The sequence below is a fragment of the Acanthaster planci genome, linkage group LG18 (genome assembly GCF_054643075.1).
Source record: "Acanthaster planci isolate LZ-2023a linkage group LG18, COTS_SCS, whole genome shotgun sequence".
NCBI classification, from domain to species: Eukaryota; Metazoa; Echinodermata; class Asteroidea; order Valvatida; family Acanthasteridae; genus Acanthaster; species Acanthaster planci.
Window position 1 is genome coordinate 1,965,087 of NC_141794.1, and position 21,400 is coordinate 1,986,486.

At 44.0% G+C, this 21,400-nt stretch overlaps 2 protein-coding genes across 4 annotated transcripts; one reads left to right on the plus strand and one right to left on the minus strand.

The window, feature by feature from the left end:
* Nucleotides 1-102: 102 nt before the first annotated feature.
* LOC110979898 (uridylate-specific endoribonuclease D-like) lies at nt 103-11,364 on the minus strand. 3 transcript variants are annotated; one of them, XM_022236065.2, is made up of 7 exons: nt 11,129-11,364; nt 8,349-8,480; nt 6,968-7,093; nt 6,042-6,189; nt 4,974-5,173; nt 3,920-4,143; nt 103-2,100 (listed from the first exon to the last, which is right to left on the minus strand). In XM_022236065.2, the coding sequence occupies exons 1-7, from the start codon at nt 11,175-11,177 to the stop codon at nt 1,876-1,878; spliced, it is 1,104 nt and encodes a 367-aa protein (XP_022091757.2). In that variant the 5' UTR covers nt 11,178-11,364; the 3' UTR covers nt 103-1,875. The 3 variants fall into 3 exon arrangements, with proteins under 3 accessions (XP_022091757.2, XP_022091749.2, XP_022091767.2); XM_022236057.2 differs by lacking the exon at nt 11,129-11,364 and adding an exon at nt 8,729-8,979; XM_022236075.2 differs by lacking the exons at nt 6,968-7,093; nt 11,129-11,364 and adding an exon at nt 8,729-8,975.
* Nucleotides 11,365-12,106: 742 nt separating this feature from the next.
* LOC110979885 (uncharacterized) lies at nt 12,107-21,374 on the plus strand. Its single transcript, XM_022236036.2, has 6 exons — nt 12,107-12,802; nt 14,413-14,596; nt 14,941-15,131; nt 15,256-15,465; nt 16,245-16,526; nt 16,900-21,374. Exons 1-6 carry the CDS (start codon nt 12,490-12,492, stop codon nt 19,296-19,298), a joined length of 3,579 nt encoding a protein of 1,192 aa, XP_022091728.2. The 5' UTR covers nt 12,107-12,489; the 3' UTR covers nt 19,299-21,374.
* The last annotated feature ends 26 nt before the right edge of the window (nt 21,375-21,400 follow it).

Genomic DNA, 21,400 nt, shown 5'->3' on the forward strand with positions numbered 1-21,400 from the left:
CCCTTTGTGCCTCCACTAGTAACATCTAGCTACGACGGTTGGACAGATTTTATAAACATGCAACTCATAATACCACAAATGACTTATGCAAGACAAGACGCATTAAAGGGTAGCTACAATGGAATTGTTTTTAATGCAGCCATCAAAATGCACCTGTGTGTCTCAGTTAATGTCATTTTCAATTTGTGTTTCACTGTTTCATAGGGTATTTTACTGCATTTTTTGTTTCTGTGCTGATGATATGTCCATATTCATGAGCAAAACTGTGATGTCATCCCAGGAAGCAAGCCTTGATGTTAAATTGGTTTGTGCACAAAAAGTCCTATCTTTGAAGACTTAGCTTGACTGACTTTTGTCTCCTTTGGTGATTCACTGTTGTATAAGAATATACCAATAAGAGAGCAATCAACCCTTGCTGTGAAAATCTGTTTTCATTGAGTATTAAAAGTTGAACAGAAAAAAATATGCACCCAATGTCTTCCCTAGATGACATAGTAAGGGCAAAGTTACTTTACAAGTCTGCTTAGAGATGAGCAAAGATTGGAAAGGTCTTTTTTTAGATTTGCATTAATTCATTTATTTGCTCGTCATCCTCATGAGTATGTTTAACAAGACGCCATCTTGGCAAGGCCATTTAACCAACATTCCTCACAAAGACAGGTTATCAATATGCAAACAGCCGTGGAGTGCCTAAAAGCGTAAACATGCATTGTGTGCAGTCCGCTACAACATCACAACAGCGTCCTAAGTTGTCCGGGAAAGCGTGGATGGTTTTAAATATATTAAAAACTACATCTTTCAGTGTAGGTAACCAATTAGGCATGCACGATGCACCAGTGCGGTGATGCTACTATCAAGTTTTATTACGGCCTTGAATTTCGGCTGAGTTGGGCTGTATCACGAGATGAGACAATACGGGCGATTCACATTACCGTGCGCCACCAACAGCTTGCCACAAACTGGCCACTTTTCAAGTTTACGGTCGACACGCTGCTGCGATTGAGCGCACCCAAAACCATCTTTATGACTACCTAACACCCATTCGCAGTAAGGAATGTTGAATTTTCAACCAAGACAAATATTCGGAACAATTGAAAATTCCCACGCACAACGCAATTGGCGAATGAGACTCTGTCGACTATTTTGGAAAGAAAAGGCCTCTCCGTGACAACCTTTAGGTGGCGCACTAAATTGTGAATCTAAGGTTGCACAATCATTATTAAAAAGTAGCGTAACGGATAGTCCTTTGTGGTTTTTAGCTGTGCGACAGTCGGCCCCTTGAATGAAGTTCCGTGAGACTAGGATTTTCTGGCAACCAAGGTGGCCACCCATGTTGCACATTATCGGTTTGAACACCGATAACGTGCTCTTGGACAACCCGTGTTATATTTATTAGTACCCGTGAACCCATCAAAAACGCCCCTCTTATCTCTCTCATTGACAAAGAGGGGGCGTGATTTTGGGTGAATTTCACGTTTAACCAGGATGACATTGAACAGAGTTCTGGGGGGTCGCGACACTGTTGTGCTTGCAGACTAAGCTAGTAACTTTATTCATATCATTCAGAAGTAGGTGAGCTAAACTTGCGTTATGCGGTAAACCTGCCGTCAGAGTTCAGAGAACAGACAGTTTCTTATTTCAGGAAAATCGAATGTCTTCGAGAAATTTTGTAGTGATCAATCTACTCTAAGTAAAATCTTTATTCTGATGGTGAAGTGAAACTGTTCTTCTCATCTGAACAAATTTCACGACGGGCGAAATGTTAGAAGGCGGGGCGTTTCTTAATCTAGCTTTTGCAATTTGCACTTTGAATCTCCTCAGATTTTCTTGTCCGACCATTTGTTGCATCTTCCCCCTTATGACGAGTGGCGACATTTAAGCCGCAAAGTACGCCGAGCCGAACACGTCATCTCCCTTGTAGTCGTAGGTCTGGATATTGGCGCTGCTTCCGTTGAGCTTGAGCTTGCACAAGGCGTTGGGCGACTTCAGGAAGCAGGTGGAGAACATGGCCACTTCGAACTCGGGGCTGCCGCCGATCATGATGGAGGTGATTGGCTTGACTCGATTAGACCACTTGAACTGGAACTTGACAATGCCATTCTGCCGAAGGAGAAAAAAATCTTCACTCGTCACAGGATAGTCGCACGCGGATGACCTCACAAGAACAAGGTAGTCAGACTACTATTTTTACTATTCATACACACTGCTGGATAGCAAGGTTACTGAACAGCTAGTCTTGTACCAAGACGGAAGGAACTTTATAGCGGACTCGATCGAGCATATGCCGCGTGCACCGATTTCTATTGCGCCCTCTACCAAGACGGTAGAACGAGCCGTCGACTGGTGAAATGAAGTCACAAGAGGGCGCAATAAAAATCGGCGCGCGCAGCACGTGCTCGATTGAGTCCGCTCTCGACTTCTGCCGTCTTGGCTGAAGACTACTGACCAGCAAGACTGCAGTTTTCCTAAATTGACAGTGTGGCCCCAAACTCATGATTATTAGGTATGCAGGTAGACCACATGTCGGAAATCCGGTCAGCGGGTTCGACGGCTCGAAATAGGAAGGACCAACTCAGTATAATTAGAGACTACTAGGCGACCGAGAATAGAGAAGGGGTGGAATGAATTGATTCGTTCTGCTCTGATCAGAAACTATGTGTTACGATCCCAGTTGATCCAAATTCTTTGATCATGTGTGTCTCCCCGAAAAGGTATTTTTGGAATTCACGCACGCTTTTAAATCCTATAGAAGACTCCGCAGTCATTATTTTGTTTCGTTCTCAGTGAGTGACTTTTAATATGCCTTAACATGTGCGTTCCAAAATAGCCAGTGTTGGGTCAGCACCTCCGCGCCGTCTTCTACCGGTCTGCTCCTCTTCATCGCCTGACGGTGGCCGAGGCTGTCACTGCGCGCTGTGGGACCGTGGACCCCGGAGTGGCTCCATGCAGAAGCCGAATCTCGGGGTTCCCTAACCGACCTACCTGTCTGAGCTGGGCTGTTCTGGCGCCAGTCGTGGCGGTGCTTGGCCCGACGACTGTGCTCCTTTAGCCGTGGCACTGACTGGGCGTGGCCTTATCTTTCTCGTCTTTGTTTTGGGCTCTTTAAGGTAATTATGCTCGGCCAAATTGATTTGCCTAACATGTCTTTGCCGGCTTGTTAATATTCTTTGTATAATTGTGCTGTACTAATGTAAATATGTTTACTTTAATGCTTTTTCTTGTCCAAAACTCACGGTGTTTTTGCATGAGAAGTTTAAGTTGCAAAAAAACACTAGATTTCCTTAGTTTTAAGTTATTGCTTTGCTGGTTTAAGTTTTTAATTAAATGTTGTTTCAAATTAGTTCCTTGCCATCCTTTACCCATATTTTAATGTCCGTATTCCCGTCTTTTAATTTTCTTCTGCCGTGCGTTCTCCGTGCATGTATGCTCCACGAGGTTTAATGGATCGGGTTTTCTATTATCGTCTGTCAGTTATTTTAAGTTATCTGCCCTAAAGTCACCAGCCGCTGTAATTCAAATTTGCAACAAAAACAGAGCCATCTTTTGGGATTAGTTTTTATTTCTAGTTTTCAATCCCTCGGTTTTATACGAAGTCCCCTAGCTATTTGAGAATTTTAAAAGTCTGTTCATGCTTAATTGGTGGCAACGCAACCATAACGTGTACATTTCATAGTCGTTTGTGAACCAGCAAATTGCAGTTCCTAGAAATGCACCAAAGGATCCTCTGTTGCTAGGAAAATTGCGCCCTCTCTTGATACAGCCCTGGGTTCATATTGTGGTTCAAATCTACTCAAATAAATAGGCTCGGTGGCGAAAATGTTGACCTTAAACAAAATCCGCTCGTGATTATCAGTAGCTTACTTGGATTTCTACTGACATTGGAACTTGAGTTTGGACCAGTGGTCGAGTCATGGCTCACCTGTATTTTATTCAAGTACCCATGATAGTTGGCGAGGCCATTTTTTTCCAGCAGGTACAGGCGCACCCAGTTGTGGAACCCGGACACCGACTTACTGCTGGACCATTCGCCGACAAAGACGTGCTCGAAGCCCGAGGTATCGCTGGTGGCTTTGCGGGTGTAGGGCTTGAAGAGGAGTCCTCGAACGAAATCCTTGTACTGGCTTAGACTTCCAGAGAAATAGTCTAGTCATTGTTTTGAAAAAGAAAAGAAAATGTCAACGCGTGTGTTCAGTGTTCGGCTACTCTGTGATATAGTCCTCGGGAATTGAAATTCTCCGCACGATTAAGCGCGGGAATTTATTAAAGTGTAGCTGCATTGAATTTTTCTTCGACACAATTTTTCTGCATCTTTGTACTTTTCTTCCATGTATGAAAACGCTCATACACTGCAATTTTGGTTGAATGCATAGAAAAGTGCACACTTTTAGAGGGTAGTTGAAATCGATGTTTTTGATTACAAACATGTAAAATGTACCTTGGTGCTTCAGTAAACCTTACTTGCAACTTTGGTTTCACTGTTTCAAATGGTATTTTAACGCCTTTTTTGTTTTAACGCTAACGAGAATTTCCATTTTTGTGAGCAAAATTGTGATGTCATCTTAGGAAGAAGCCTCAATAATTTTCCATTGGTTCGTACACAAAAAAGTCCGGCGTTTTTGGAGATTTTCCTGGACTAAGGTTTCTCTTCTTTGCTGATTCATTGTTGTTGATGTGCACAGCAATAAGAAACCATCAATCCCTCTCTCAGAAATGTTTTCAGTTGCTAAATTCTGGGGTCACAGATAACTGTAACCTGGTGAATTAAGATGGAAGTATAAGATCTATAATTTCATACTGCAATGCTTGGACAAATCTGTTTAGGAATGATGTCACTACAACACGACAGTTCTTCCTCATTCGCTGTAAAAATCATTATTTTTTTTTTCACTTTTAGTCAGAAAGGCTGACAACATTTTCAAGGTTGGCCCAAAGAAACCGAGAAATGGCGATTTGTGACCCTTGAGAGAGCTTACTTTTCGCCGTCACGAACTTGTACGCCTGTGTCATAACCGCGGTTTTAAAGATGGCGTCCATGAAGGCGTCTTCTTCAGCCTTCTCAGCGGACGTCCGGCTCTCAGTCGTGCCCTGACTGGTGACGTAGTTATCGAAGAGGTTGATGAGAGCCTTGAAGGTGGGTCTGGTCAGGATCGCCGGGTCGATGGAAGTGAAGAGTCTGGGGCGGAGATGGATGGGATTCAAGCCGTTAACAGAGGGGTCCGTATGCGAAGTGGAATTGAGAGTAGTGTGAAACTTGACTAGTCCCTCTAACAATCTCGGGGCGGAGAAGGCAAAGAACCAGACCTTGCCTATTCATGTAACATGTAAAGGTTTGTATGGTGGGTATGCACAGTCGAGTTGCTTGCGGTAACATCATATGTAGCATATGAACTCTCTCTTTTGTATGTGTGACTCCCGAATACCACCCGCCATTTGCTTATTCATGTTTAATATACGCGTTTTTGGTCGCCCAGTTGCTCTTAGGGTACGTCCATTTACCCACGTGATCGGACGTTCGGACACCTGCCGTTAAGGATAGATCGCAGTGCCGCGCGCAGCATTTTAGGTAGGCCTATCTACAGACAAACTCTCAAAGCTTTGATGAATGACAAAATTATGTTGCACAAGAAAAAACGAGCAGCCAGCACCTGGGCTGGATCGGCACGACAACGACTCTATCACATGCAAACACGACACATATGATTTGATAAAAACTGCATAGTTACGTTGTTGGAGTGAAACTTAGCTGCAAAGCTCGACCAGCTATCGCTTTGACAACTCAAACCTATACTGTAATGGCAGTCGATCTCGGGGAAAGCGTATTGTCACGTGATACTTTGACATCTGTTGATCGGACCCTATCAGGAACCATTAGCGTGCCGAGAGAAGTCCCCCCTCCCCATATCGACAGCCCTGTTTCCCGTTCCCTTGCTCAAGGGGAACTTCAGCAACAAATGTTGAGGTCGAGTGCGACAACAGTTCATTTCTCCCTCCCCAAGGGTCGTTACCTATTTCCCCAAGTCTTCATGTCAGGTGCAGCTCACCTGTTAGGTGACACGTCCGTCGTAGAGGATGAGCTACTGATATAATTGCCATAGTTGATCGTTATATCTGTGCCCACGGTGGCCCGACTGGTGTCAGCCTTCCATATAGCCGTGGCAAACGCCGAGATGTCAGCAGGCACGCCTGGGGCTAAATCACCGAGTAGCATAGCCTGTTACTAACTCTGACAAGAGCAGCAGAGCAAACACATCAAAGAACCCAGGGGCAAATGAGCAAGACTTTGAGGATGGAAGTAAATTGATTACAACTGGAATGAAGAATCAAGGTAAGAAGAACCGTGGCAAACAAAAGTGGGGCCAGAGGGAAAAAACAGTGTTATCAATACAATACGGAAATACAAACATCTTTTTTGAAATTCATGGAGACGATTATAGCAATTACAAAAATTGATGTCCCAAAACAAAACCACCATTCCCACATAAGCTTGTTTTCGTACATGGTCGTATATTACAAGTGGTAAAATCCATATTTTTCCATTGATCGTTAAGAACTAAAAACTGCTCGAATCTTTGGTTTTGTTCTGCGCAAAAGTGCTTGAATTAACATAATTTGTTCAGTGGTTTCCAAAAAGGCATATGGATTTAAAATAATACACATATTTTGCAAAGCTTCGTTATGGCGACATAGCGACCTCAACGGACGTTTAGCAGGCGCTTATCCATATCTTGGATCCAAAGGAGCAAAAGAGATTTTTTTTTCCAAAAAATGACGACCGTCTAGATGTCGTTACCCATGAAGAATCTTCATTGCACCCCCTCCCCAGCGAAAGGTTGGCAAGAAGTCCCAAGGGTGAGCAACTTGCACCACCTCTTGCTCTCCCCCCCCCCTATCCTCCGCTGGATACGCCTCTAGAGTGAAGTCTGCAGCAGTCCATTTACCAAAAGCGAACTTCTAAAACGGTGATTACCGGTGCCACCACCTGTGCATAGACTGTCGTAGTCCGAGCAGCAGTTGCCATAGTTGGGGCAGAGGTCGTTGCATTGGCAGGGTAAGGTTTTGTCATAAGACGCACCGCATTTGCCAGCGCAGGAATCTATACAGGGTGTAAGCAGAATATTAACTTACATAGCCAGCCGGGAGGGGGAGGGAGGAACTTGTCCCATCCCCCTTCGGGGGAGGATTTCTAGTTGGGCGTTGAAAGTGCCGACACTTGAGAAGCGGTTCTAACGCCTCGGTGAGGAGATAATTCGGATATAATTGGACATTCGGTAAAAAAATCGCCCCCGCCGTTCTCAAGGCCTATTTAATACGTCACTGACAAAACCACTGATACCCTCCGGTGGACACAGACAGGTTCATTAGGTTCACTGATAAGAATTTTTTTCAAACTAAAATGGAAGTCGATTTCGAATCGTTATGAGTGGAGAGTAACAAATTTGGTCTCGAGGATCAACATTGTCCGAGTTAAGATTTTGTAGGGTAATCCTTCAATAGCATAACGATTCACTGAATATAGCGCCACCAAGAGTAATTGCGGGGTATTTTTTTCTTTTTTCAATGTGTTATGTGTAAAAAGTCGAAATCCGCTATTAATTATAATTATGGTTGTATTTGAATTTCACGAAAATTAATTAGCATTTTGGACGAACATCGAGGAAGCAGACAATCCGAAAAACTGTAGCACATATTTGAAGCGTTGAGTTGCCAGTGACCCAGTGCTACATTAGCAGAATTGTAACGAGTCACTAATTGTTTGTGACTCGCATCGAGTCATTATAGTTTTTAAAAAGTCGAGGCTAGTCGAGTCAAATATATAGCTCTATCAAGTCATCAATATTGAACACAAAACGATTAATGAAAATAAGAAAGTCATTTTTTAGCATTTTAAATTTACGTCAAAGTTTCTACATGTTATCATACGGCATCTTGCTCTTGATGATAGCACATAGCATGAACATTTTTAACCAGCACTACAAGTCATTCCAAATATATTTTCGCAAAGGAAGTTATTTTTATATTTGGGACTCGAGTCTAATCAACTCGAACTCGGGTCGTGCCTTCTTATGCAGAACTCGAGTCGAGTCATTTACCCGTCAGGAGTCGAGTAGAATTGCCAAACATTGTGTTGAGTTGACCCGAGTCGATGACTCGACTCAGGTCAGTGCAACTCTGCACATCAGTGAAGGAATCAGGATTCACGTATTCAAGTTACGCATAAAGAAACGGTGTAGTAGAAGTTTCTCTCAATCAAAGTGGGAAGCGGCTGCATGTAAATCATGAGGAAAAAAGAGAGGAAAAAAGAACCATCAGCTCCCCAAAAAAGGAGCAGAAAAACCTATTTTCCGTACCTGCCACGCAGTACACATCGTAGTCGCTGCAACAGTCGCCATAATTGCTGCAGGCGTCATTGCACTGGCAGGTGTGGCTGCTGCTATAGCCATCGCCACATCGTCCGAGACAAGATGAGGCTGCGTCTGCGTCTAGAGAGGAAGTACAAAATCTTAAGGACAAAAGAGAATTAGTTTCTTATCCGTAAATGTTGAATTATATATCGTTAATCAGCCCCACATACCGCGCTATGTATATTCAAACCAAACACGTTTATCAACAAACAAAACCCTCAAACGCAGTACTACATTTATCGTTATGATTTTCTCGTTTGTCCTTTTTTGATGGAAAGTCGCAACCTTTGCGAATTTTCCTTGAGTTCCACCGATGGCACCCTCACCGTGTTGGAACTTCCCAGCGGCGTAGCACATCAGTATCACAAACACGATTAGGCTGACAACTACTGCAGACGCGACAGCAAGCTTAGTTCGCGAGGAGCACGTCGGAAAGGCCATGCTGAATAATACTTATGAATCCCACTCCTTCCTGCCGTTCACTGTCTGCCATTTTCAACTTTGGTATGACCCAGGGTTCTCTTCGTTTGTGAGCTTGTGTCGTCGGACAACCTCAACGCAATCCATATTCTCTGAAGGCGGTTTAATAATCCACTTCCCCTTCAATCTTTGACCTTTAACCCTTAGTTTTTTTTCGAGCGGATGTTCTGAGTTATAATGTAGAATGCGTCTAGATTGCCGCTGTCACTGAATTCAAGGGCAAGTTCAACCGGGGACCGTTGTGCCGTCCCATCTTGCCGTCGCGGCGTGCCGTCGCGTTGTCGCGTGCTGCTGTCGTGCCGTCGTGTCGTGTTGTCCGTCGTATCATGCCGTCGAGCCTGACTGTTTAAAAAAGCGCTGGTGATTATCAAGGCCAATAGACGGCGTATGTCACAAGTCATAGAAGACACAGTGTGCATACATAATGGGTGAATAAATTATAGGGCCTACAAAAAGTGATCATGTGATGGTATCTATTGGTATGGTATTCAGTTTGTAAGTGTGACGTCACTTCTGTTTAAACCACGCCCACTGCACATGCACTGCACATACACAAAATGATCGCCATTAACGTGGGACCATGGAACCGGAAGTTAACGCGCAACTTCAGCGATCGTCCAATGGGAGCCTGCAAATCGTAGCGCGTTCGCCTTCGTAACGAAGTCACTTACGAACTGAAGTGGAACTAAGCTCTGTATGAATTTACCAAGGAACAGGCGACAGCAGGACCCGAAATATTACAATGTTAAATGTTACAGATATAAAGTCGGAACTAGCCTAGGTTAATTCTAAGGTTTGCTTGAAATCATGCTTGAAGACTTCATTCACATACACCAACAAGGTTGCCTCTGGGTTCGGGTAATTTTAATGTTTCTGGCATACTGACAAATATCTCAGGGAAAATACATTTAGGCAAATTTTTCCAGTCACTCGTACAAGTTTGTACACACTTGACAACAAACAAGGGCAATGGCCATACAGGTTGGTGTCTTTAATAATGTTTGGGAATATGAATTCGTGCGCACGACCATCAGAGTAAAAAAAACTTGATAAACATTATTCCATGTACCTGTACTTTCATGTGAATTAACACTACGAAATGCAGACAATATGCGACATAAAATACTTCCATGTAATTAATGTATTCGATTACCATATTCAAAGGCGTCGGAATCAAACAAAACGCATGCGAGACCATGCATACAAATACAATGTGGTCGTATGTTCGTGCTCCAACACACATGACCATGTATGTACTTTGTGTCATCGGTCGACCGTGTAGTTGTACAAAAATTGGACCTCAAATTTTCACTGTAATGGAAGGCTGTTTTGGTATAAACAGGCGTGAAGTCAAGATCGGAAATTTTGACAAGGAATCGCGTAGCATCTAGTACGGTGCTGAAGTCAGTGGTAATGCTCGTAATCAGTCGTAGGAGGCGTACTGTACCAAACGTACCACTACTGAGAGGCTGGACAGATGGCGCAAAAAACCTGTCATAAAAAACCTCCAAATGCATTAATATGCGTCATTCATAGCTGCTGTAGAAATTCCTTAACTTGTAATGTGTAAATGAATCTCAAAGTTGAAAAAAATGACTTTCACATACAAAACTGGGGATGTTTAGGATTACTTTTTTTGGAGAAACTTAAAGTCGTTGAACAGGTCTCTGAAATTCCACTTTTCGAAGTCTTCTTCGGCAGAAATGAAACATATACGACACTAAAACCCAGCTCTGCTCATAACGAACATCTTTGGTTTGAATCATTAGGTAGCTATCTCCAAGTTCCATGAAACGTGTTTGGCAAAAGTTTGGAAACAACTCTTGCAAACAGCCTGCGCGAAACAGAGTCCAGCTCTCTCGTTGCTTCGTGTTCCTGGACGAATTCCCGCTAATGCGCACTAACTAATGGCCACTGTGAACCGCACTCGTGTCTGCCGGTTGCTCAAATCAAGTTTTTCAGGAGCGACTTTCCACTACTAATTAGAGTGCGACATTGTAACAAGTCCAGGCACGATGATGACCCGGGGTTACTCTTACATGCCGGATATTTCGTCAAGCTCAATGGACATGGTTTAGAGACTGTTTAAAAACCGTAAATCATTTGACCATCCCTTGAGACGTGACGATGCCTCATTATTTGGGGCAAAATGGGTTGAACTGAAGTCGGCAAGCAATATATTTTTTAAAGATATTTGCTCTGTTCCTTTAAAAAAAATACCGATCTAAAAACGGAATAAAACAAACCGTGTGGCAGAAGTGCAGCTAGCAGGCCGAGTACCCACAATTTCAGCATGGTTGCTGTAGTGATGGAGGGCAAGTCCGAATGGAAATTTATCACACAGAGACACTACTACGCCTTCGGCACATCTACTTGAAAATGACTGAGCTAGGCTTATAGGCCCTACTTATAACGAAGCACCGCTGCAGTTGCTAGATACCAGGCGCAGGCAATTGCCTGGGCACACCGTCGTCACGCTGTCAATCGCCGTACAATGTGAGCAGCAGGAGTATGGTATATCAGATAAATACGACGATTACAACCATTTTTCTTCCGGTCCATTCCCTTTCCCTGGCAATTTTCCCAGGATTGAGGCATTATCAAGATAATATAATCTTTCACACGCAAGCGCTTTTGACTTCGTAGCAGAAACCCAAGCGTCAGTGAGTACGGTCAGCTATCGATATCGGAGCACTTTTTATTGCGTCCTTTATTTAGGGTAAACAAAATTCCATATAAATGCCGATAAAGTTTTAATGAGTTGTTTTTGCTGGTTAGTTATTCATTATTAGTATTTGCATCTTTCGCGGGGCCCCAATTCCGCCACAGATGAAGGAAAAAATCCCCAAACCAAACCTTGGACACGCAAGCGGCTTCATGACGCGGTTTATTGAAACCTCCATTGGGTAAAGTTCATTTCAACATCCATGTATGTTCATGCATGTGCACATCATGCTATATCGCGTGCATGTTGTCCGAAGTGACTGATCTATACACGCTGGAGTGGGAGGAGCAATGACGATTATGTTGGGGGGTGATGTGATTGCTGTCCTTGGTCAGTCTGGTTTGCTCCGCTGGGGGTAGGGGGCTTAAGAGGGCATGAGGCTGGTGGAGGGAGGCTGCACAGCACGTCAATTTAGTTAGGCCTATGAAAATTTGCACTGAACAAATTGTCATTCCAGTAGGGAATTCCACGACACCACGCCCCCCGAAATTACTGTTCCACAGATCTGCTGCTGCACCATTAAAACACAGACAGACAAACTGTTTTTTTTTTCATGTGCCATTTACCCTTTAATTTCACAAATCGTGCCCTTCCATAGTCCTGTGTAGTGATGGCGTATCACAACGTTTACCGCCCTGCATTGGTGGGCTGGAATGGGAGTCATCGGTGTACACGTACACACTGCTATCATGAGTGCGATTATCTTCGTTTCCAAATGACAATTGTTTTTTCTTAACCATCGAATTGAATCTTACATCGAAATTATCCTCCATCACTGGAAACGGTAAGATTGCACCTTTCACTTTCTACGCCGACTACTTGACGAAGACCCAAATTCTCAAGTAGGGCTAAAGAAGGAACGGCGCGAAAAGAGACTACTAAATGCCGCTCGTAATACACAACGCATGCTCAGTGACCTCTGATGACCTCCCAATTTCAAAACGTCGCCGGGAGAAAATACCGCTAGCGGCTGTATGTAGGACTACGCTCAAAACTGTCGACATGGATGACGAACAAGTGAAAGACACGGGCAAGGAATCACCACTACGCATCCAAAACAATGATCTGGACGAGACACTGCCACCCTGTAAGGAGTGTGAGAGGCATTTCTTCTCCAGAACCAACACATTCAATGTGTTTGATGGGGCGGTTGTCCTGATATCGATGGTCACGTTTGCTGCCGACATTGTGACGGGTACGGTACTCGTACGTACATTAACATGACGTAGGCCACAGGCCAGCACTGTTTTCGTTATTTTCATTGCACTGTTACCTTTACCTTGAGACCGGAGGCGAAATCAACTACACGTTCTCTATGCTAAGTTATAGCATTAGCAGTAGACATGGTAGATAGTTGACAGAGAACTTGATGTCTGTATTATTTTTTGCTCTTTTATCGGAACGGCACGGGGGGGGTGGGAACGGGGAGCACAGATGCGCAAACATGATGGTCATGATCAGATGATAGTCCATTTCTAATTCGTCCATGGAGGTTTTTATTCCTTCAAGGATAACTGATATGACAAGCAGAAGTGTGACAAATAGAATTATTAGAACTTATTTCCCTGGTTCTCTGCTTGAATTATTTTGGCTGTCGTATTCACCTGTTCACGAGATGGGATTCATTTGTTTGTAACTGAAACAATTTAGACTTGTTAGGCCTACAACTTAAATGGGCCTACATGAAATACAATATACAAGATTACTTGACTGCCCTCAAAAATATATTTTAAGTACGTACCGTACTGATGTAGATGCAGAATGGCTACTGGAAGGGCCTCAAACATGTCAAAGGCTGTAGGGGGAGCCTGTGAGTTTTTTAAGTAGCTGTACATGTGTATTCTCTCTATCAGAGATCCAGGAACCTCAAGTATTTCTGCATCATGTCGAAAAGCATGACAGGGGATTTTTATTACGCTAAATAAAGGCCTTAATGATGTCATGTCAAACGCAATAATGTATAGAGCAAGGAAACAGCTTGCTTCATCAGTGTCTGTCTTTTGGTCAGGATGGTGACAGAAGTGTTACAAGACTTCCAAATTTAGTTGACGACATTGTACAATAAATGGGCATTTATGGTGCCAGATTCTGCAAGGGCACTAGGCCTTTTTATATGTGGTGAGTTCAATACGCACACTGCCCAGCAAGCATGTCAACCTGGATGTGACCCCCCCCCAACACACACACACTTAGCAGTTCCATGTATTTTCATTTTCCTAGGTGTTTTATTTTTCCATAGACACTGATCAGCTGATACATGTACATTGTACATGTTTGTCTTTACTTCCAGTGGTAGCCCAAATTCCGCCCTAACCGCTCCAAGCGGAACAAGAGAGGCGTGTTTTTTTGGGTACTCACCGCAAGGACGCGCCATGAGGCGTGCAAGTATATATGTGTGTTCGACACGGAGCACACTGAGTACGCGTAACTAATTTACTCCGGCATGTAGAGTCTTTGCATACACGCAGAATGCTTGCAAGAACCCGCTTGTAACCACCTGTCTTTCTTTTCAACGATTGGGGGTGCACTTCAGCTCGGGGCGGATACCCCACAAGGACTTTTCAAGGGAAATAAAGCCCAAGTTACACGCTAGTCTGGCTCCTGTTTCAAATGCTGCAGATGGCTGTGGTACCATGCAGAAGTGCACAGCATCCAGTCTAACATGCTGGAACTGTAGCCACGACATTAAAAACAAAATCTTCCAGGGCCATGAACCAGTTGTTTATACAGCTAATCAATCATGAAATAGACAAAGCTGAAGCCAAACTTTCAACCAAAAAGCAAACTGAATGAATTTTTTTTCAGATGGCCTGGCAGCAAGTCAATATTTTGTCTACGGGGAACCAGGCTGGGGTTGCCTGACTCTCAGTTTTACCCTGGTTCCCTCCATCATCATACAGTTGTTCAGTGCACGCTGGTACTTAGCTGATGAAGACATGACTGGTTGGAGATGGGTCTTCCATTGCTGCCTCCTTGGACCCATAGAGAGGTACATGTATTAATGTGTACATTTTGCACACCAGCCTCCACCCTCAATCTGGGATTTGTCCTTTTTTACAACTCTCAGACTTGTTTTAATCTTGGCTGCCTCTCAAACTCTGCCATCAATAAATCTAAAATGTTTTAAACGTGAAATCAGAAAAACTGTCCTCCACGGTCACGTCAGACAGTCCAGCAAGTTTTTACGATCCACTCGAATAGTGTTCAGTGATTCATATATACGGTTCCACGCAATGGCTTCAAAATGTTTGTCTTTAAATCGTAGCTCAGAGCTAGCCTGTGGTTGACTTTTCTTTATTTGTTTGTTTGTTTGGTTTTTTTTTCTTTCAATAGATATCTCACTGTCTTTGAGACTGGACTGGAAGCCCGACGGAGCAGGGATCCACTTGACTTTGAGCGTTTACATCACCAGCAGAGTGATGTGAGCATGCTTCGTTTGTTTGAGTCATTTTTGGAGTCGGCTCCCCAAGTTGTCTTGCAGCTCTACATCATGGTCGCGACCAACGATGAAAACCTCTTCACAGGTGATAAATTATGGGGTTCTTTTCCAAAATTTCCCTTTACTGTACATCTAGTAAATTTTTTTAACACATTTCATCAGACCATTTCATCAGACCAAAACTTGTTTTCCCTATTTTTTCCATACAGGTATAGCCTGTATAGTGTCACTGATATCTCTCTGCTGGGCCATGGTTGCCTACAATCGTGCACATCGCCGCGTAAGAGCGGACAAGAACAGCGTGTCAATAGCTGGTGCTGCCCTCCAGACTATCTGGCGCATCGGAATGATCTCGTCGCGCGTTGTTGCCCTGGTGCTGTTTGCCTCTGCCTTCCGAGCTTACACGTTTTTGGTAGTAGGTAAGTTTAAAATGTGTTATCTTTGATCACTTTCACCCATATGAAATGCAAGCTTTAATACCTGACTGAAAAGACAAGGATTAAAGCACCATCTGCAAAAGTGTTACCCCTGACCAACAGGCTTGTACATGTAGTCAGTTTTTTTTAAATGTCCAGGCCAACTCCCTGTTGAGTGTAACATCAATGCTCCATCGTTGGATGTCTGAGTTAATTCTTTTCTCTTGGCTTCAGACTGAATCAGAAAAGATAGTTTGCTTAAGGATGCTACTTGAAGGATCCCTTCTAGTCTGAAAAGATACAGATCAGAAGTAGGTCTTTTCAGCTTAATGATGGTACAATAACATTGCGTGATTTGTAAAGTCTGAAATTTCCATATGACCGAATCCCTACCCCTGTGTCTATGTGGTTTTTGGACCTTACAAGATGAGGAATGAGCGAGACCAAAGCTGATGCAGTTGGTATGAAGAGGCTCTTGACTTGAAAAATGGATTGTGAATGTACCTGCATTTTGACTTCTTTCCATGGAGCCTTCCCTTCTAGCACCCTACTCAAGCCAGCAGTTGTAACTATGTGATCCTGCAAACATGAGACATTTCCTTAGATCAGCTGAAATCTGCCATTATTCACTTGCCATCCACACCATCACAATTTGAAAACTAGGACAATATCCTTTGCATCTCTCAGACTCTCAGTTGCATCCCAGGTTCTGATCTCTGACAACTCGCTCCCTCCCCCGACCCCAGAATAATTTTTGCGGTCCCTTTCCCGTCTGGCCCCAGGGATACACTGGCTGGCCATGGTGGCCTGGGTCTACCTCCAGCAGACCGACTTCTGCGACTCCTGGCTGGAGGAGAGGCTCTTCAACTGTGTCGTGGCAACTGTCTACATTTTCTGCTTCTTCAACCTGAAGGAGGGCAACACGCGGTACCGCATCAGCATCTTCTATCTGGTGGTTGCCGTAGAGAACGTGGCATTGCTACTGCTGTGGCACCATTTTGGGATGCTGGAGGATTGGTACACCTTCCTGGGGTTCACGGTGGTGTTTGGTGGCTTCATCATTGGTGAGGTTTCATTTCTCTTCCCGTCCCCGATATCTTATTAAATGTGGTGTCCCGATTTTTGTAAACATTTAATGCAGGTCGAGTGTTGTGAAAGGCAGTATAATGTAGAGAGAAATTATCATTTGAGTTCAGTTGGTGCCGGAATTTTTGGCGTGCCCGTGCTGTGTCTCTACACTTTAAGCTACTATCCATGAAGCGTATGGACATTGTGACAGCTCAAGCGTGGAATGTTGAAGCTGTGTTTTTCTTCTTCTCAACACCATGCCGTTGAACTTGGGTTAAAATATCATGGAATATTGCAAGAGGAGGGTGTGGGCTTGTCAGTAAATGGTATTATTTGGTTTACTTGACGGTCTCCTCCCCCTCCCCACAGGTGTCACAACAATGATCTTGTACTACAAATACTTCCATCCCAGAGGGGCCATATCATTCTGTAACAGCGCCCCCCGTGACAAGAATGACATCTGTCAACACGGTAAGTCCAACCGTCTGTCAACTCTCGGTCATCGCCACGACAACTTGGATGCCGAGATCTTTCGCCGCTCCAGGACCCCTTCTCCACAGAACTCCCCTCACGATGAGCAAGCTGGTCACTGCTTGGAGGGCCCATACCCTGATATGGCAGTAACCCCCCATAAGTATTCACCCCCCAAGACTAACCCTGACTGTTTGGATTGGCGAACAGTACCCCCGCTCAGGAGCAAGAGCTTAAGCTGCTTGCTTTCAACAGAAAAGGAATGCCTAAATGGTAGACAGTTCTCACAAGGTACCAGATCGTTACAGTGCCTGGAGGAAACGGGTCGTCCATCTAAACTATCATCATTCCCTCCCCAAAAGTGCCCAGAATCGTGCACTTGTAGTTTTCAAGCTTATGAGCTGTCGGGCTTTGCCACGGACTTGGCAGATAGATTTGATAGGTGCAAAGAACTGGCACTTGCTGAGTCGTTACTGTCCGACGAGTCGAAGTTGAGTCTGTACTCTGCCCGGCCAGGTGCTGCTGTGAACCAAACGCCATGCCGAGCTTGCCTGAATTTGGGGAACAGTCAGTTAAAGCCAATAGCATCAGTTGGGAACAGGTTCCGATCCCGTTCCCAACCAAGTACACCATCAGTCACCCATTGGAGCAGTCCTGCTTATTATGAAATCCACCAATACCCCCACCCCGCTGTCCATTTGGCCACTAGCACTGAGGCCCACCACCCACCCACTCCTCAAAATGCTGTGATTCCAGAAAGTACAGATAATGCAATGGAAATCAGCCGAGCGTCGGCTGACTTGCCTCCAATGCCCAGCTTCATTGATTCCCCTCAAACGGCTGGCAAATTGAATGCATATGAAATCCAGAAAATATATGATCAGATACTTGAGAGGGAGCCCTTGCCCCGTGTCTCTAAAAGACAGTTAAAGTTTGATAAGGATCTTGAAGACTGTCATGTGAATTGCCAAGGAGGTCCCATTTCCAACTTTAGCGAGGCTTTTCAAAATTGTCCCGGGGCTGTTGACAAAGCCAGGCAACCCAAAAGTCAGTTTGGCAAAGACGCTGCCTTAAATATAACAAAATGTAACCAGTTGCTCGATGCAAAACTCAAAGCTTCAGCCAGAACTGATGAACATAAACAGAAACCTTTCAAGTGTAAACTGCAGAGGGCGGAAAAGCCTGAACACGATGAGAGTGAATCATTTCCAGACATATCCTGTGAGCAACTGATAACTAGCGAGGCCAAGCAGCCTGAAAATGAAAGGAGAAGACTTCCAGAATGTGTGTCCAATGTAGCAGACCTCCCTTGCGATTCTGCCCCTGACAGTGAAGACTACAGGCACTTCATGCAGCAGACAAATCCGGGTGCTTGCCCAGAGCTAGGCACGCTGTCCCAAGAGGTTCTTGAGCCTAACCAAATACCACAACAAGCTGGCGTTAATGTCTCCGCTCTTGCTGGACCACCAAGTCCACAAGGACACGTTGTTCCCAATCTGGGAGGAAGCCATAGTACAGTGGCCTGCTTTCGTAGATTGTCGATGCAAGATGTTGCCGAGAACGATACCCTGGTTAACATCCCTGGCATCTCAAAGATCTCTCGCAATGTCCAAGGAGGCGAAAATATCACTCCTGACCCGATCACAGGCCCCACTGATGAAACCGACATTTATCCATTCAACCAAACTTCTGATCGTCGATCAGTCTGTCCTAAGAACCTCTGCCAAGTTTCCACAGTTGGAAACTTGAAGGAGGAAGACTGTGAAAACCGTATGAACGCAGAACCAGCCTGCATCATCGAAAATGCCCCTTCCTCTCCCTCACTTTCCCCCTGTCCTTTCGAGCCGATCGGTACAAACGGTAACAAAAGCAACCATCTCAGTCCCACGCAGACCACTCGTGAGCCAAAGCCCCTGGAAGACTCCACCTTTGCCGGTGACTCGCAGAAAAATGGCCAGCATTTCAAGAAAGCACAGAGAAGCGTTCTTCTTGCATCAGGAAACAAGAATCCCCCGCCCGCTCCTCTGCCTGTCCCGAGTTCGCCTCGCGGCGCAAGTCCCAAGGGCCACAAGGCCAGGCTTGGTCAGACAGGCGCTTGCCTGTCGTTGGATGTTCCCATCGCCCGCTCCGGACAGGGCAAAGAGAACAACAGCCCCTTGACTCCCCTGAGTGCCAGGTTGGCCCTCCTGTCTCCCACTCCCAACCCCTCCCCAGCCCTAAAGAAGCCTCCACGGAAATCCCTGGGTAGAATCCCGACCAATCTCGTGGCTGACAAGGTGGCCCTTTTTAACAATTAACTAAATGCGACGAACTTAACAGAAATGTGGGCACCTTGCATTTGGCAATATGCCAAAATGGCTGATGGCAAAACAAGACCACAGTGCTACATCGTAGCATCGGAGCGTGCTCTTCTAAACATTGAAATAATGCATAGATATCATTACTGGAAACCAAAACAGAAGTGAAATTTGAGCTTTTTAATACACACATGCAATATTTCCTCGGCGTAGCTTTGCCCTGTTGAAATGTAATTGCAGGTAGGATGAATACATGGTTCATTTCCGTGCGAATACATAATTACCTCTTCACACAGTTATATATCCATATTTTGATGGACACAAAATAAATACTGGTCGGGCTAGTTTGCTTGCGTTTGGATTTGTTTTACCAGTGATATAATCACACGTTGCATTATTCAATTCTAAACACACTTTAAAGTGAAAGGTTCGTTTTATTTTTTCAAGTCGAAGTTTTATTTATTTTGTACAGCGATGCATGTACTGTGCATGGTACATTAGTTTTCCGTTTGTGTCTTTTAAATGTAGGTCCTACCTATATTGTTACATACATCTCTCTTCGACTTTCGCTTTTTACTTGCTTGCCTTTTTTTTCAATGCAGCGACGTATACATTCTGCAGAAAGAAGAAGTAATATACTCTTTCTAGTTGTTTTGACATAACTGTATATTTAGTATTAATCCTACTACATGTACATGTGTTAAGCCGCGCTGTGTACTCTCGATTTCGGCGTATGCTCACCAGGAGTTCCCTGGTTCCCTGTAAATGTTCAATCCTCGCTTCGGGGCGAGGGTGTGTCTGTCTCAAGTCTCCTGAAAAGTGTTCAGGATGTTAATACTTTTTCACACATCAGTTGTCGTCACTGAAGAATTGCCGCACTGCTGCCCGCCTGTGGGACGACAGATATTCTGTAAAACTATTTTGTGAATTGTACAGAATAGATTCACGGGGAAGCATTTTGGCGAGAGAACTAGTTTGTGCAAATAGGCGACTCCACTTAATTTTATGAATTGCACATGCGGCTTGTGGAGCACGGGCTTGTTTGATATGTTTAATGCGCGAAACATGTAAATTCCAAACAGACAAACAGAAACCACGAATTTTAGTTTTGTGCATCAAGTAGTCCAAAGGATAATGTTTATGAAATATGAATTACAGTATAGTGTATTTTGTTCCAACAAAAGTGTTTTAACGACGATTAGATTACATTTTTAGTAATGTACTTGCATGACTCACGTTGATATCTTTTAAACACCCTAAATTCAAGGCTCATGTTAAACTTTTATAAAACCAAAACAATGTGGTCAGCACTATTATTTATAAAATAGGACACCATCTTAAAAAAATGAAGGGACGTATCTCTGGGTTTCGTTTTTAAAGAAATGATGGTATTTTAGAATAGCACGTCTTATTTGTACTGTTAAACAAGTGCAGAATAACGGTATCCGAAAAAATGCAACATGTAGGCCTACGTACATAATACTTGCCATATTTTACCGTAAATGCATGTACACATCGTGTTTAATAACTTAGCAGTTCTGCCATTTATTTACTCCATTATTGTGTCACTTTGCTGGCTAGTGTTTTACGTTAATACTGGTGTACATGTATGTTATTGGGATGAAGTCGGGTGGGCTTTGGGATGGAGGTGTGTTCCACTTAAGGTGAAGGGGGGCGATCCGCCCATTCTGCAGAAATTGGCTGCTCAGTTATAATACAGGGGTGTGAGAATCCACCTTTTTAGCTGATTTCAGCTTTTTCGGGGGGGGGGTAGATGTTGACCCCGAATTTCAACTTTTATGTACACCTGGTCTGTACAAAAGTATGGGAACTTTTTACATTTCAGCTTTTTGCCAGCTGTTTTCAGCTTCAATTTTAAGTGGCCACTCACACCCCTGATCATCGGATGTGCACCACACATGGTTAAATCTGGCTTGTGTATAGCGTACCCGTAAAAACGCCGGGTAAATATGGGCTTGTTAGCTCCAAATGGCACAAATATTGCACGATATCTGAATAACGTGCCTATGCGAATGGTTCGAAATAAAAATTGTTTATTTTTCGGATAGTTTTTGACATCTGACGGTTACCATTTTCTTTGA